This window comes from Helicoverpa zea, chromosome 22, assembly GCF_022581195.2.
Source record: "Helicoverpa zea isolate HzStark_Cry1AcR chromosome 22, ilHelZeax1.1, whole genome shotgun sequence".
NCBI lineage: Eukaryota > Metazoa > Arthropoda > Insecta > Lepidoptera > Noctuidae > Helicoverpa > Helicoverpa zea.
The window spans coordinates 5,973,234-5,991,368 of record NC_061473.1 but is presented as its reverse complement, the minus strand read 5'-3'; the positions used below and the strand labels follow the sequence as shown (position 1 = coordinate 5,991,368).

General features: G+C 35.2%; 1 protein-coding gene across 1 annotated transcript in view; it reads left to right on the top strand.

Moving 5' to 3' along the window:
• Positions 1-18,135, top strand: part of LOC124641659 (RNA-binding protein fusilli) — a 103,367-nt gene that overhangs the window by 26,755 nt on the left and 58,477 nt on the right. The window contains exon 2 of the mRNA XM_047179829.1: positions 15,404-15,496. Within this exon, the coding sequence (XP_047035785.1) occupies positions 15,404-15,496 (93 nt within the window). The remainder of the gene's footprint in view (positions 1-15,403; positions 15,497-18,135) is intronic.

Here is an 18,135-nt window from a genome sequence, read left to right as displayed (position 1 = left end):
TGCCCTGTTTTACAAGCGCAGTAATTTTATACTGGCAACACTGTCAGAGTTGGATTTGGTTTGCGTAGTTTTAAATACATAGTTGATGATTGATTTTTTTGTTTATTGGTTACGGGTTGACTTAAAAATGGACAAGTAAACAGATTAACGGTTCTTCAAACCTTACGACAGAATTGTGTTGCTAGGGAGTTTGTTCCACCACTTTTTCTCACCAAAAACAAATACGAAGTGTTGAAGGGCGGGGGTTTTGGTGACTGTAAATTTTACCTTCAAAAAGTGCAGATTTTTTTCCTATTTTTAGATTAAATAGACAATTTTCAAAGATATATTGGGTCCTGAGAGTACCTACTTACATTGTCTGTGAAGAGGTTTTAGCAATTTCTTTGTTCTTAAAAAATATCTTTTCACCCAGTCTTCAGCACGGCGCATCTTTGCCCACAAGCCTTTCGGAATAATAACTCGGTAACTCCATTGCATTTGCTAGATTGATACAGTTAAATTAACAACTACTAAGGGTGCGTCCACATCTGGCGAATGCGCCGCGAATGCGCAGCACGCGAGCCGATCGCGATCTGTCCGCGAGCTGCGCGCGTGCATTTTTGTTCGTGCGCCGCTTCTGCGCCGCCCGCGCGCAGCTCGCGCGCGACCTAAGCGCCGCACGCGAGCGGCGCGCAGGCGGCGCGCGACGTCTGCCATCTTCGATAGTACTGAGCCAATATACGGAACTGTAAGGGCGAGAACTGATTGCGCGCAGATCGCGCGCCGCTCGCGCGCTCTATGCGAGCCTTGCGTGAGTTGCGCTAAAGAGGCGCACCGAACTATTGCAGTGACTGCACGCGCGCAGCTCGCGGACAGCTCGCGATCGGCTCGCGTGCTGCGCATTCGCCAGATGTGGACGCACCCTAACGTAGATCGCAGAACTGCGGAGCTAGTAAAATACATATTTATTGATTATTAAAGTGTCAATTAGCCATAAATGTTTTTCCAAGCTTAATTGAGAAAACGCCATGCATCAAACAATGACCAGGTTTTACTATTTCCATTAATTTTAATGGGGTAATTTACTAAACGATTATAATTGTTACGAAACTTTATAATACTTTATACCTAGGATATTAATTTTATGATACAATTGTTAGGTAAGATGGTAAAAAAATAAGGAATTGCAATGTTTTTCCGACAAGAATGGATCGTAAGATCCGGGTGTAAATTGTACCTGATGTGGTATTGATTACTTACTATTATGTTATACTAAAGAAGTAGGTACTGAAATTGTATGATAGCAGCCTTTATATAATAATGTCCTATTTCTGGTCAAATGCTCTTTTTTTACAAAAGGCATTGGCACACTTAGACCATAATAAAAATCGCTTGAGATGCTATTTGATTCAATGCAAATAACGATTTTCACAGCCCATTTTAGGAGCTTTTGCTTCGATAATAACGTTTTCAGGCTAGCTAAGTTTCCGCTCTGTATGCTGGTGTGAAAGAGCTGTAAACTTTTATATTTATATGGCACAGAAAACTGTCATGTGATACTATCTACGTATCTACAAGTGTTGAAACTCCATTTTGAAATGGTGCATCAGAATATTGACAATAACAATATACATTTCAATGCATTTTTGTGCACTATACATTTAAATCTCAATAGACACTTATTTCTATGAAAAACTATTGCATATTTAGGAGAAAAATCATTATATTTATATAATTTATTTTTATCTGTTTGACAGTTCATATTCAAAATGGCTGACATTTGACACTTAGTAACATGTCTCGGTTGCGTGATTTTGTATACTTTGCATATTTTGCGTAATTATTCAGTATTTTTAAGTGCGCCAAGTTTTTTTCGAAGTAAAATAGTCAAACATATTATGTAGGGGAATTACTTTCGGTTTAAGGAAGGTACACACTTAAACGATTATTTAATGATTAAGCTATAGTTGACACTGTTCAGTGTTATTTACCTGTCATGGTAATGTGGTATATCCTACTTCCTACTTTACATAATCGTAAAAGTAAGTTAATCGTAGGTACGTATGTATTTGTTAGAAACTTACAAGATGCCGGTAACAGTAATAAAAAAAAAAACTCCACAGTAGGTAACCTCCTTGCAACAATTGTCAACATTTCGTAAGAGCCTTCAAAGGCCTTGCAATGAGGATTTTTTTTTTAAATAAATGGAACTCCTGAATTACCTATATGTACTTTCTATGTCTTAGACACCAATGACTGCGTTTCGGATGGCACGTTAAACTGTAGGTCCCGGCTGTCATTGAACATCCTTGGCAGTCGTTACGGGTAGTCGGAAAAGCACTGGTACTCTGGTACATTTGGTTAGACTGAAAGCCGACCCCAACATAGTTGGGAAGAAGGCTCGGAGGATGATGAAATGGAACTCCTGAAAATCCAACCTGTCATTAAATCCTATAAGTATTGTTTACTCCGGATATTACGGAATTTTAAAAGCCTAGCGTACAAATACCTACCTATAGAATAAGTGAGATGACCAATTATCTCGACAGCCATCAATTGTCATGTTCAGTTTCTTAGAAAAATGTCATTTAAGTAGATACTTACCTACGCAATTGATCCGTATCTACTACTTCTTAGCAGTTTTACCGCGATTTTTCCTGCGTCCCGGGGTAATTTCTTCCGGTACCGAAATAAAATATAGCCTACAAATAAAATATCGCTACATTGCGTAGCTTTTTAACAGTGAACAAATCTTTCAAAACGGTTTTGTCGGAGCCTTAAGAGTAAAAACATACAAAGCTATGGTTCCTCTTTACTATAACTCCTACTAGTCGTTTTTCCGTGGGTCACCCACGTCTCGTGGGAACTAAAGCCCTTATCGAAATAAAACATAGCCTATTTACTAGGGGATAGTGTAGCTTTTTAACAGCGAATGAATTTTTCAAATCCGTTCAGTGCTTTCGGAGCATTTAAGGTAAAACAAACAAACAGAAAAAAATGTTTTCTCTATTATATTATTAATATAGACAAATGAAATCAACGTAGCGCCATGCAAGGGGTTAGAGATCAGGATCATTATAATTTATTGTTTGTACGTAATGCCGGCTGATTGCTTTAACCCGGCTTCACGTTGTAATTACTGACAATCATTAGGCTAAGCTTAGACGCCGTACTTTGCATGTAGGAACACAATGAATGTCCATTTCTAATTTTATCTTCTTAAGCGACATACGATTCACGTTCCACTGTTTTCTGTCATTTAATAATGAATCATTTTGTCTGCAAATGATTTACGATTGCAATATGATTGTAGAGCAAACTACCGTATAGACCAAAATGGTAGACCAATTGCAAACCAATCGAATGTCGTTGGAATGCGATTGGTCTTATATTAGTAGAAGAATGCCCGACATGGTTAAAACTGCTATTGCGATTCAATTTCTCTTCAATTCTGACATTATTAACTTAGGAGAATTGGGCACCAGGTAACGCGGTAAACCTCGTAGATTCGAGCATTCGTCGTTCAATGTAAACCACAGGTTTAATATAAACACTAGATCAGTGTTATGGCCGAATACTGAAGCACTACTGCTTCTACGTCATTCTATCTCATACACACATACTTAATTCCCGCGACAGAAAGACTTAAAGTTAAAGTAAAGTATTTTGAGTTAGTCTTATCAAGCCTTCCGTCAAAGTAAATAATAATAATAAGTAAATAAAAACTGCACGAACATCCGTTCATTAGTTTTTGAGTTACCAAATAGACAGACGCAACAAGGACTTTGTTTCATAATAATGCACTGATCTACACTTGTACATTATTGATTTTAAATCTTGCAGTACTTTAAACAAATATATACAAATCATTTAAACTAAATAAAGACATAAAATGACATACATAATGAGTGTCAATTCATTATGTGACAAGTGACTGAGTGTCAAACACTATTGAGGAAAATAACATCTTACTGAGATGAAGTTGTGTAAATTGTGATATATATTGATGTTCTATTTGTAATGGAAAACTTCTATTTGGCTATATCCTTGCATAGTTTATTTCCCGTGCATCGGAGAGCACGTAAATGTCTGATGCGTCTGATGTCTCTCCGGTCGTGTCGGATTGCCGTCCCATCGGGCGCAGAGAGTGAAGAAATAGTGAGTGCTGTGTCCAAGCAAATGCTTGTGCACTAAATGTTTGGTTCTCAGCTTCATTCAGCTAATGCCCGTATAGGGATAAAATATAGCCTATGTAACTTGACAACAGTGAAAATTATTTCCTCTTTATTACCTATATTACTGTAGATTATTAGGTAGGTAAATAGGAATGTGTGTTATAGGTGGCTCTTAATATTCGTTTTAATAACGTTTTAGGATTTCTTATTAAGTTGCCTAAAACGAAGCCAAGTAAATATGAAATATACTTAGAATTATATAAATATTACGTCTGTGAACTATTTCTAATATACTTAAAGGCGATGTTAAAATGACTCTAAAATATTTAGTAAAATATTTGATCATTTTTACATGATCATGTTACGAAAAGTTCTATTAAAAGATATTGATAATAATAATTTGCTGGTATAATTTTGTAGTTTATCTAGCTGGAAGAAAAAAAATCCTTTTCACATATTTTATTATTTAAAATAGATATATTTTTGGAACAAGCAGAGTGCATTTCTTTTTTATGTAAACGCAACAAAAAATCGTTAGGAAGTACTTAAGTAGTTTCTGACGCCATAATCTTATCAGTTTTTTCATTGTAACTGGAACAATACATTTTATTTAACAAAACAAATGCGTTTCATATGCACTTGACATTTTAACTTGGAAAAATAAACGCACCGTATTTTGTTTATCCGTAAGTAACTGGTTTAAAAGCTGCCAGTGTTTATTATTTAATAATGTTGACGTCATATATACCCGTAAACACGATGTTTTTTTTTTATATGATACCTTCATGAAACGCAATCGGAGGAGACGGCTACTTTGCTGCAGAATTGTTCGAAAGAGTCACCGCTTCTCTGCTTCCTAAAGGGCTTAAGGAGAAACATGATGGGTTTTAGTCAGTAAGAGTCTGACACTCCCTTACGCTGCACCAAATGATGATTTCACACAACACAAAAAAACGAGATGGCTTCTAAATACCTACAATTAAAAAACTTGGTTGTTTTTAAACTCGCTCAAATTGTTTTCATTTTAAGGAATTATTATTATACATTCTATTTTTAACGCTAAATCGAAAATAGAAACATAGTAGATATTTTATTACTTTTTTTATTAGTTGTTATAAATAGCATAGGTTATCTTCTATTGCAGGTTACAGGCCAAAGCTTAGAGATCAAATTCAAATAGGAAATAAAATGCAAGACTTCTTTTTTATAATATTACATTCTATCCAAGTTCTTTTCATTTTAGCTTCTAAAGCCTCAGAAAAATCATTTCCAGACATTTTGTAACAACAACAACATATTTTCAATCTTGGAAATTAATATGAAATTAATATAATTAATTTTAATCTCTTCTTCGTCTGCACTTTCTCGAAATGTGTAAAAGTACAAATGATGAGTATAGTGCATTTAATGTTTTTTGTCAATTTTCCCTATCAACTTACCTACTAAAAAATCGTATAAACGTAAGTATAATACCAACAAACAAATCTAAAACAATAAATAGACATAGACAATGATGACGTGACGTTTAACGTCAATACGGACCTCGTATTTAACAAATACTCGGTTCCCTTACTCCAAGTGGTTACAGAGATGATGGAAGATCAATACACGACACTACATGCAAATTCAAAGTTTGTTTTAAACTTCTTAACAAGTATCCAAATAAACCTTCGATGTACATCTTCGAGTTAGATTCTAAGTCATAGGTACATCCGTCTACTAGTTTATAAGTGTTAAGATAAGTATTTACCGACCCAGAATCAAACAAAAATCAACTTTATTAGCCTTCAATCTACTACGAAAGCAGACGCGTTAGAAGTTACGTACTTATTTATTTGTCCTCGAGTAGGTTTTTTACAACTGTTCTCAAGTTATCAAAGTAAACATTAAGTCATCTATCTTCGTATTACGACATACATACGTTTATTTATCTTATTTTTACATAATTCGCTGTAAAACACGTCATTTAACATTAAGTTTGATTAACTTTAGCTTGTGAATGAAGAGTGAGTATATTTGTCGTAAATTATCACTTTTGTGAGTTCTAAAATATTTATGGATAGTGATAATATGCTTATCTGGTATTGTTGATGTTTGTTTTTGGTACTTTATCCTTATATGGTAAAGGTCACTTAGAAGTCAGTTTTTGGACGTCACCTGATGCAGCTATTGCCTAGCTGTCCCGTTCAAGTTGTCAAATAAGTTAAACCGTTTTACACATATGAATGTGGATATTACTAGTACCTATATATACGTTTAATGCCTTTGAGATTGATGAACTTTGATAGATTTTGAATATTTGAGAAGTCAAGTAAAGAATTTATTTATATTTGGTTTTAGTGCAAAATCCTGTTTAATCCAAACATAGGATCGGAATTCGATCAAAATCCCCAACCACTTTAAAAGGATGTGACGATCTTTTTATTCTAGAACATTGGTATTTTTGTGAAGCCCTGTACCATAGCCAAAGGAAGTCCATAATAAAGTTACAACCTGTTTACACAAGGCCGTAGTTACTTCGTTAATAATAATCAAGGCGGATCACTCGTTTTGAGAAAGTATTGTCAAGCTGACCAAAATTGACATCTTTATTTGACCGCTATATTTTCTTTTTTCACTGTGAACGATTTGGTAGATTTCAAAATGACTTGCTGTTTTTTGTGGTTTTGCTCTGTTGGTCCGTTCTTTTTTTTGGTAAACATTAAAAAAAAATGTGTGTGACCCATAAATACTATTTGAAACTGTAAAAAACTTACGCCCGCGTTTTCTACTTCTCTCTACTTCCAGCATATGGATAAAAAGTAAAGTTTTTAATTTTATTCTTATATAGCTATATTACTGCAACGTTGTATCAAAATCTATTAAGTAGTTTATAAATAGATATTTTTATGCAATCTTGTGTAAGTAATAGGTAACTGGTCATATCATTAATGCAATTGCAAGTGCAATGTGTCTGCAAAATAAAATCAAAACAAAACTAATCGTGCCGGAAGCACTAGTCTAGTATTAATTATCTAACTTTAAAAGATTATATTAACAGGTGAGCAAAAAGTTTGATTAAGCACTTTTTAAAGAACGTTCATTTTGGTGAACGGATAAGATTTAATTAATTAACAGTTTATTTTTGATTTGTAAATGATAGCATCTAAGATTTATAATTTGTATTTTAATACGTAGTTAAGTGTATTGGAAGTACAGAAATAAAGAACCGTACAAAAATGTATTGTAACTAAATCAACTAACTGAAGTTATCGAGTAAGATTTGGGTTACAGCAGTTTGAAACTATAAAGTGTATATTTTTATTTAAATTCATTAAAATTCTAACAGAGTAGGTATTTGAATTGATCTAATGATAAGTTAATAAGTAGGTTTCATTTCTAACATCATTGGAGAATATTAGTGGATTTTTACTCTTCAATTAAGTCATTAAGCTCTAAACTCTCTATTAGTAAAACGTTAATCGATTTTAATCGCTAAAAATAAATGACAGTCAGGACATTTTTTTATGCATAACGAAATTTTGGCACATAAATTACCTAGTACCTGATTGATCAGGTGGTAATATCGCCGAAGGCTTAAAAAATATGATGTAAATTATACTAAAATTATGTGTGATTTATTAGATATCAATCGATGCCGATTAACCTCGAAAACTATCTTAACACCCGATTGAAATTACCTGTTAATAGCCACTTTTAGGTAGTTTGTAGCTTGGTCATATTATACCTACTTGACAAGTGGACGTAGTTATGCAGAAACGTTCCAATCCACTGTACGCTTATATCTCAAATTCAAGTTTAATTTGAGATATAAGCATTTACGCGTTTCAGTTGTATTCTTTTTTATTCTAACTAGTAAAGGTACTAGAGGTTTTATTGTTGAATTATATTGAGTTTAGATATCCATATGCTAAATTTTAGGCTGTTCAATCACAATAACTCGATTTCGGGTGACTTGTGGGTTGGAACGTTTCAGCATAACTACGTCCAAGTCATCTATAGATATGTATTAAGTATGATGGTATGATGCAATTAAATCTGCTTCTTAAATCAGTTACGATTTTAGGGTTCAATGGCAGCAAAATAAATGGTGCAGGGATAATTGAAAGAGTTATTGCTAAACTGCGAATCTCCTTTTTTTAAGTCGATTAAAAAGTCTATTAGAGACCCCACACCACTGCGGATACTGTGAGCCGACTGTTGGCCCGATGTTAAGTTAAATCAAACTTTGTAGTCGGTTTGATACAGGCAGGAGAACTATCTTTTTTTACTGTGGTGGATAATTATTATTACATACATTGGTACGGAACCCTCGTCTGTGCATGTCTAGTAACACGATATTGATTACTTGATTGTGACGTTAAAGGACGACTTTGAGAAGCGGTAAGTATGAAACTTTTTACCCAATTTTGTTACTAGTCTTATTTATTTCGAAAAGTAGGTGTTACAAAATTTTGTTTAGATTCACTTTGACAAAAATATATTTTTTTGACGAGATTAAAGATAAAAATGATTTTTAATTTATTGACGTTGAATGGAAGTGACAAAATAATATTGAGTCAAAAGATATTTTTTATTTTTAGTGATGAAAAATCTTTATTGACGTCTTAATAACACTTTTGCAATAACCAGAAGTGCAGTAAAGTCACGGACAAAGCTAGTTTATTGTAATCCGCGTCACTTAGTACTAATGCCGTATAATTACAAGTACCAGGGCGGCATGACACGAGCAGAGGACGGGTGCAAGCCTTGACACTCCGTAGGTAATGATAGAGAAACGCAACAATCTAATTCTAGTGTTCTATGCTGTCCTAGTAGGTGTAGTGTAGCTGAGGATTTTTTCTTGTTTATTTACTGCGGTTTTTAACAATAAGAAGTTTGGAATCATGACAAAGAAGAATTTTCTCGTATTACGGCGGATTCCAATAACTTATATTAAGTACCTGTTGAATTTGCTAACTAGAGATAGGATTTTCAATCTATTATCTAGCTAGCATACAAATCAACAAAAAGATACCTAAATTATTGGAATCCACAGCGATTTTCTGACGAATGACACTGATCGACCGTTGCTTAACCTTACTATCAATCCATGCGGCATTGACCATCTTTGACGAAGCCACAAGCTCTTCTATCGATTTCCACTGCAACACAATAAAATATCATCTTTGGCTATCTCAAACATCTGTAAAAAAGTGGTCCATGAGATAATCCCAAAAAGACACTACCCACTGGGTTGTATTGAACTAGATAAATAGGTTTAACTAAATAGGTACATAAATTAGAATGGATTAGCGTTACCAAACTATTATTACGAACGAACACTAATTTATTCACGAAAATCTTGAAAGACAATCGGGTCATTTTTTACAGGTGCAACATTTACTTAGTTGCTACATGAACGTGTGATTTGCATGTGACTCGGATTGGTAGTGGAAAAAATGGTGGATCGTATTTGACAAATAGGCTAAGGAAACTCTGGGATTTTTTAATTACGTATGATTGAAAGGTGTGATTTTATTGATCTTATAACATATTGGCGTCCAAGGCCGATTTCGGCCTCATCGGCTGTTCTTAGCGGAGATCAGCCAGCTGCGCAGGACATACGAGTATTATAGTGCACGCACATTTGCGCAGACACAGGTGCCCACCCTATTCTCTCACTCTCATAGCCCGATGGGACGGCAATCCGACACCTCCGGAGAGAAATCATATATCTACATATTCATCTTTTAGGAGATTATTTCATGTAATATGGCATTCGAAAAGTGCTGCTTGTCAGCCTATTTTAAATCACAAACAAAGTTTTTTCGCAATTCTTGAACAAGTAGTATGTGCCTCTGCCTAAAACTTTATTTTTAACCACTTAAAAATTCCATTGAAACCAAAAGTTTCCATTGACTAATTGTTTGTTCGAAGCATAATTAATATTACGAACTGAAATGTAGGACTAAAGACCAGACATGTTTTCCATTTACGTCATACTTACGTATAAGTCAGGTTAGTTTTCGTCAATAGTAGGTAATATTGTTCCTACCAACCTAGTTCCTAACCTAGTTCTTTACCAAGTCAATAAGTATTTAGGTACTCACCTATTTTTTTTTATTTTTTAGTTGATAAAAGTTAAAATTGTCTTACAAGCAATAACAAGTGAACAAGATTTAAGTAAAGTAGTTCAACTCATGATCATTGAAATCACGTGGCATTTCTTGCCCGTTTTTACCAATGAGACCCAATCTTTGAAACCGAGCAACTTGTTGAAGTTTTGAAAATGCTCATATTGGGAGGCCTATTTGAAGAAATCTGAATTGTGCTGGAAACAATACTTACCTTTTTTCCAAGATAACTCGATACAATGTTTTTGTTTCGGTTTCTAGAATATGCATCCAGACATGAATCTAGAATATCCATACATGACAAACGTAAATATCTTTAAAATATATCTCTATTTAAGTTATTAACATAAAAATCTGAAATGAATCCCCGAAAAAACTACTCAATTCCTCCAACAGTACCAAAGAATTAATTAAAATTACCATTAAAACGAACAGACCAATCAGACATCCGTTCAAACACTATTTTATCGACTGGCAACCCCGGTTCCCGCCATTGTGGTTCTGACATCTGACCCGCGCATGCGCAATGCGTGTCACGACCTAGGTTTTACATACAATGTAGAAAAAATTGCTCACAAACACGCCTAGCTGTGATGTACACAATGAAATTCAATAATACGTTGGCTTTGGTTAATTTTCTGAGTAATTAGCGAGGTTTTGAATTAGTGGTGTATTTCTTAAAATTTTGGTTTACAGAAATAAGTTTATATCTGGTCAATTTATCGTTTAATAAGAATACTGTTACTGTTACAGCCTTTTTATCGTCCCACTGCTGGGCACAGGCCTCCTCTCACATGGAGAAGGATTGAGCATTAATCACCACGCTTGCTCAATGCGGGTTGGTGATTTCAGACTATAGTCCAGGTTTCCTCAAGATGTTTTCCTTCACCTTTTTATCAGCCATTGGTGTCCAAGATATACTTAGAAAGTACATACAAACTTAGAAAAGTTGCATTGGTACTTGTCTGACCTGGAATCGAACCCACACCCACATACTCGAGAGGTTGGTTCTTTAACCACTAGGCCACCACGACTTCTTAATAAAAAAAATAAAAAAAACTATACTCGGTTGAAAAAAATACTCGAGCATTTTCCTAGTCAATAAAAAAATTGAGACTAAATACAAAACTGAAACACAATTTTTAACCGATATCATTCAAATGTTACAATACCATCTCGTATTCCGATAAACATATCAACTGTTTCACAGCTCCTAGAGAATCAAATTCCGCCATATTAAAGTACACAATAACCGTAATCTGATTGGTTAATCGCATGCATGCCTAATCGTAACGCGCTCTGATTGGCCGAGCGTCCCGGCTGTTTGAAATTAGAACTGGTGGGCTGGATTCAGCGGGAATTGCGTCGGCCGTCAATTGAGTTACGAAATATTGAATGTGGCATTTTATTTTATTAGCTGATTTATGAAGTAAATTGTTTTTACTCGTTTATGAGAGGCAATAAACGTAGGTATGTGTAATAAAGACTGAGTTATTTTAAGGCCTTTTGACCTTCCTTGATAGGCAGGTGCATGCTAGATAATGGCTGCCGTACATATACCTATACCTACTTATTTTTCTTATTTTTATGGACGTCAAACTACTCGAAAATCGCCTCTCACGGATTTCGAATCTGACCGTAATGGCTGCCTTTGCATTAACCTGTCAATTTAAAACGACGAACTTAATTTAAAATTATACACATTACCTACATTAAAAAATAAATTTATAAATTATGAATTCTGTACGAAAACAAAATTAAGAAATAAAATATGAAATGAGTAATTTTTTATGTTTTTTGCGCGATTTTTACGAAACAATCAACGCGTTGAGCTTGGGAACGAGTTATTTACCAAAATTGTTTTTCATGTCATTCTTTGCACGAACGAAGGTTGTCGCAATAAGGCCTGGTGTATCATTACCTGTATTTTTTCGTACCCACACTAACTAATAATTAATTACTTAAATGAAGTTTAAAATCGGTTTTGTAAACAATATGCTACTGGGAAAAACATTTTGAAAAATGTCTACTTATGAATGAACTCGCCTACGTCATAAATATCGATTTGCGAATTGAAAAGATAAAAACAAGTTTAGCTATCGCAGTTTAAGGATTTTTCTATATGGGCCACTTACTAACCTACCACGGCCCTGGTACACAAAGAGCTCGAAGGAACCACCAGCTGCCAGGAGGCACCCACAGCGGGTCATTTGAAGATTTCCCACCAATAAAAAGGTTACGGTGAAACGGAACAGGCCTTTGTTCAAAAACAGGTATAAAATTCCCAGGCGGGTATATAGGTTTGTGTATATAAAACAAACAAGCTAAAATATTATCATTAAATGCTTTTTATAATTTTCCCCAGCAATAAATAAACTTTTACTCACACCATAACCTATAAATAAGCCGTGTCAATTACCAAAACGCAGGTTGCTCTCACATATTTTGGTTGCAACCGGTTGTCATTCTTTCATAACAACCCACTGATGATCAACGTTCATCGTTCTACGTGTAAATTGGTCAATTTTGTGCCAACACTGCGCAATCTAACATAGCGACGACAGGGTTACCAAACGTCAAAATACAGCTGTCACTTTTTAGGTTACCTATGGCGCTTTTATTGTCTTAACTGAGCCATATACTTAGACCCAATATTGTGGGCATAGAGGTATAAGACATAGCATTTATTTATAGCCCCAATGAGTGATTTGATATGTCTTCATAATTTACAATTAAAACATTGCAATCGAGTAAAAAATCTGGAGAAAAGACTTAAATCAATTTGATGTGAATTCTTAAAAAAAACATCTTATCGATATTCATAATTAAATAAAATTCATTAAAATGTGAATATGTTTTCATTTGAAAGATCAGTAGGTAACCATTTCATATTTGCTGTGGTATGTCCCCTTTCCTTCACCAACCCGCATTGAGCAAGCGTGGTGATTAATGCTCAATCCTTCTCCGTGTGAGAGGAGGCCTGTGCCCAGCAGTGGGACGATAAAAAGGCTGTAACAGTAACAGTATGTCCCCTTTACCCCACAAATACTCACTATGTAACAAATAATTGACAGCATGACAAAATATTGTCTTGGCACGCAAAACTGTAGGTACCAACTTAATTACAATAATTAGCTGATGGCCAGGCGATAGGTTGCGAGTTTGTAACCGATTCTAAGATTTTTCTAATAACGTATTTATGTATGTAACATATGCGTTAACTACGTGACACGTGTAATTTGTGGTTACCTGTGAATACGTAACAGATTGGAGATTAGGTAGAATCAGCCGCTGCTGCTATTTAATGCAACATTTGAAGATTACCATTTGATTTCTAAACACCCTATAAGTACTTATGTCTCCTCGGCAAACGTAGTGTAGGACGTCCTCAGGCACGGTGGAGTGATGACTTGCGCAAGACGGCTGGCAGGAGCTGGATGCGAGAAGCCGAAAATCGATCTCAATGGCGTGCACTTGGAGAGGCCTATGTCCAGCAGTGGACTGCGATAGGCTGATGATGAAGTACTTATGTAGATACATAATTGTGGTTAGTCTATTAAGAACCTACTCATCGACTTACAAATTATTTCATTTTCTATTCTTCCAAGAAGCTTCAGTATATCTTCTCAACAACTAAATATAGCTATTTTAGCTACGTACATTCATGTAACGCTAATGGTCTTTATGTGCAAATAAGCAGTCACTTTCAGACAACGGTTAACGCGAAATTTTAAGGCTCTTTTGCACCGACAACAAAAATGACATTTTCTTGAAATCATAATAAATACTGGTTTTAAGAAAACTGACGAAAGACGACTGAAGAAAGTCTATTCTTCTTTTCGTCATATACTTACTAACATGCTACTTACAGATCCTTTTACACAGATCTCGTGTCTTTTGTTACTGAATTCTATTTTTAACTATGTTGCAATTGTTTTTAAACGACTGATATTGACTGGTAACCCTTGCACTGCGTACCACGACACGACAATTAGAAGATGACTGTCACTTTTAAACCGCGTAAACGGATTTTTAAAAAAGAACACGCAACGCTTTTGTGGTAACATAATCTGTGTCACGAAGAAGTATGTAAGTACTGCGTAGTCTACTAGTCTATGGCACGCAGGTTAACACATCGTTTTGCGGAAAAGCCTGAGATTTTAATGGCTGTGGTGTCTTTAGCTTTACCGCAGGCAGTCAATGGGCCAGTAAATGATGTACTTACAAAATTCCTGATTCTGAAAGACTACAGCTATTAGGAGAATGCAATCATGTGGGACAAGAGTGAATAACCTTGTACCTAGTAGTCAATGGCTAACCAATCGTTTAGCGATACGTACCTACGAATAAACTATAATTAGTGCCTATGACCTTTCAGTGCAACTTATATCTTACTGCTTGCGTTTCAATTAAGTTGTAAAGGAATTATTGAAATTTATTCAGGATTCCTTGGAGCTGGGGCTGCGGGACTGTTCTGGTTATGCTGCTTTCACGCAAGTCATATCATCGGCCCGGGCTGCGGGATTGTCCGAAAGAGATACCGCGGCCCTGGCACATAAAAGGCCTACGACGGAACACGACGGTTTTTAGTCAGTAAGAGTCTGACACTCCCTCACCGCTGCTAACCCACAGCGGGAGGGGTCGTTTGATGATTTTTGACGACGTTAACTAAAAAAAAATTCCTTGGAGTTCCTTACTTGACATGAGCTAGATAACCTTGGCTTGGCTTGGCTTTACCTAAATTCCTGCAAACTTGGGCTTTCAACTATTTAGCGCTCTTTTTAAATACTTCTTTCCAAAACTGCAAATTCCTATTTATTTCTTACTCTATTGTAAATTGTAATCATTAGCAAAGTAAGCTTTCCCTAAACTAAACCTCTCATATTTCGGACACCAATTAGGTACCGTTGTCTTAAAGTGGCCAGTAACTTGGCGAAACTTTTTTTTAACCCACCAAGTGTAACCTCTTTTTAGCCCATTGACGTCACATTGACGTCACGGTGCCAACCATAACCACTGGGTTTGGAAATTACTAGGAGTTTATATAACTAGGAGTTATTTACCTGTTTATTACCTGACATAGTTACTTAGGGCTGATTTTAATCATTAATAATATGTTTTTGTTGGTTTCAGATTATTGGAGAGAGAGAATATGCCGTCAGACCCACGAGAAGGCCTTCGGAGGAATTACAGACTGGACAGCCCTTAGAAGTTATAGTACAACAGGTTAGTTTCTTACCTATCTATTTGTATGAAGAGTGAAAATTGAGATAACAATGAAACGGACTGCAACATAACCATTTTAAAGACCATTCGTAGAAACTTTGCATTACTTACAGACAATTTCTCGAAGTTTCCATACCTAAGCTTCACGGTCAAAGCTTCTTAACTTTGGTAATGACAAACGGGGATTTTCATAATTCTGGTTCCCAAAGCGCATAAAAACGTAATTTACCAAACAAAAAGTATTTACTACCTGCGCAAATGAGGCAATAATAATATGATATCCTATAGTAATCTGTGACCTAGTGTGACCTAGGTACCTGCTTACCATATTTTGTCCTTTCAAAAGTATAAAACAAATTATAAAATAACATAAGTACGGAAGTGTATATTAAATGCACAATTGCACAGAGCAAATCCTTTACTTTTGTAAAATATAAGCTTATTATGAATATATCGTAATTTACTTATTTGCATAAACCGTAGAAATATGGCTGGCTGCCACGTCAAGCCTGGTAAATACCGTTTCGTTTTACAAATGAATTGCACAATTTTTTTTTTACTTGGATCCTAAGTTGCTTGTCATTGAGACTTCGAAGAGCTATGTAATCACCTCGTTTGTCTACAATGATTTCCTTCTGAATGTTGAGAAACTCCATCAACGTTATTTTATTATTTCAGTTCAATTCGACATCTTAATCCCCAAATACTTTTGGCAACTGTCTATTGTTTTGACGTTCGAAACGTACAGATTTGTCAGTCAATTAGTATGGATTTTGAGTTTGAACCAATTAGTTTGTGCTTAATTCTAATTTCTATGTATTCTCCATCTTATCTCAAGTCCTCATAAAAGTTGTGGATGACACAAAAAACTATTTTGAATCTAAATACTAGATGTAATCTAGGTTTCCACGCATAAATCTTGCGTTTCCTGTTAAAATATCATTAATGTTGGTCACAGCCTTGGCTTTATCCAGTGTCCTATAATACGGCATATATTTAGCCAGGTTAGTTGTTTACCTCCTACTAAATATCACATGCAACCGTTTTGATGAACTTTTCAAACCAGTGTTAACCTCGATCCAAAATGGTGTCTTATCTTCGACAGAAAAAGTTCAACATTACTTAAGAATAAGTATTACCTTTTTAGGATGAAAAGGTTGAAGGTATACTCATTATTTTTTTGTTGGTCACCCTACGTTTTTAAAACGTGTTCAAAGTGAGAAAACTGAAGAAGCCTACAAATAATTAATAGGGTAAGAAAAAATGCCAAATATCATTAACGGTACAAGGAAACCGCAATAGCCAAACTTATAACCATTAACGAGATAAATTACATACAAGCTAATAAGCATGGTAACCCCGAAAAAACAAGGAACGCCCATGACATGGCTCAGTCCTCTAGGTCATTCTAGAACATCGTTTGTGACCAAATCTCCATAGACAACTGACAAATGACGTACATTAGTAGCAATAAATCATTTTAATGTAAATAAAGTTTTTACCATAAGCTTAGGCGCCGTTCCAAGTAAAAAAGGCTTATGTCAGACCCTGATTACTTCCACGTTAAGTTTATTTTGTACAAACCAGTGTTATGTGAGGAATTCTTGTGTTTTTTGACACATAAAGGCCGCAGTTGCCAGCTCAGAAAATGTTAGTAAAGAAGAGGTTTTGTAATCCCGGATCGGAATTCAAAAGTCGGATTAGCGCGCATAAGTTAGGCTTAAAACCATAAACGAAATAGACTTAAGCTTTAGTTATAAAAGTTGAAAGATACGACTGCTTATAATTTAAATGAATCGCTTTTGACTGATTTTGTGTAATCGGAAACTGCCATGTTTGCCAGTAAAGCCAGATTGTAATCTCTCTTCAAGCAATCTACTGTCTAAAAACTCAATGCCAAAGCTATACTTACTTAAATCTCCTTATATCCGTCTTGCCTTCACCCAAACTAGGATCGAGTGCAGCCGGTCGAACCAGATGCAATATATCTTCTACGCAGCTTTAATCAGACATATTTAAAAGTTATACCTATTAATCGGGAGCTGTTTAGCTCTACATAAATAACATAATTAAGATTTGTTTTCTGATATCTGAATTTTGATTTTACAAAACCATTTGATAAGATCAGTATTGTAGATTAATCTTCAATTACTTGTAAACGATCCTCGTACTTTCAAGGATCCACACGGCCAACTAACCAAAAAAAAATACTGAAAAAGAATAATAGAGGTACTTTAAGAGTTACGATGAAGGAAAACAAAGTTGACGAAACTGGACTTACAAAGTCTGGAATTGCTCATTCGCTTTGAGCAAGTGTGGTAATTGATATTCATTCCTTCTCTGTATGAGAAGAGGCCTTACAGCGAGACATTTTACATTTTACAGGCTTATGATTGTAATATGATAAAACACTAGGTATACTTAAACCGTAAAATGCTTCAAGATCAAAGATCAAAATATACTTAAGTACAGTACTAATGACAGCTTGTAAATACTACTTTGTTCCGAAGGTCAGAGAGTTCAGATAGACGTATATAACTGAATATAAGATAAAAAGCTGCTGTATCATTGTTAGTGAAACTTGTGTCGCTGTGACTCTGTGTTGGACTTTGGCACGTGAGCCACGAAAGTTGCCAAGC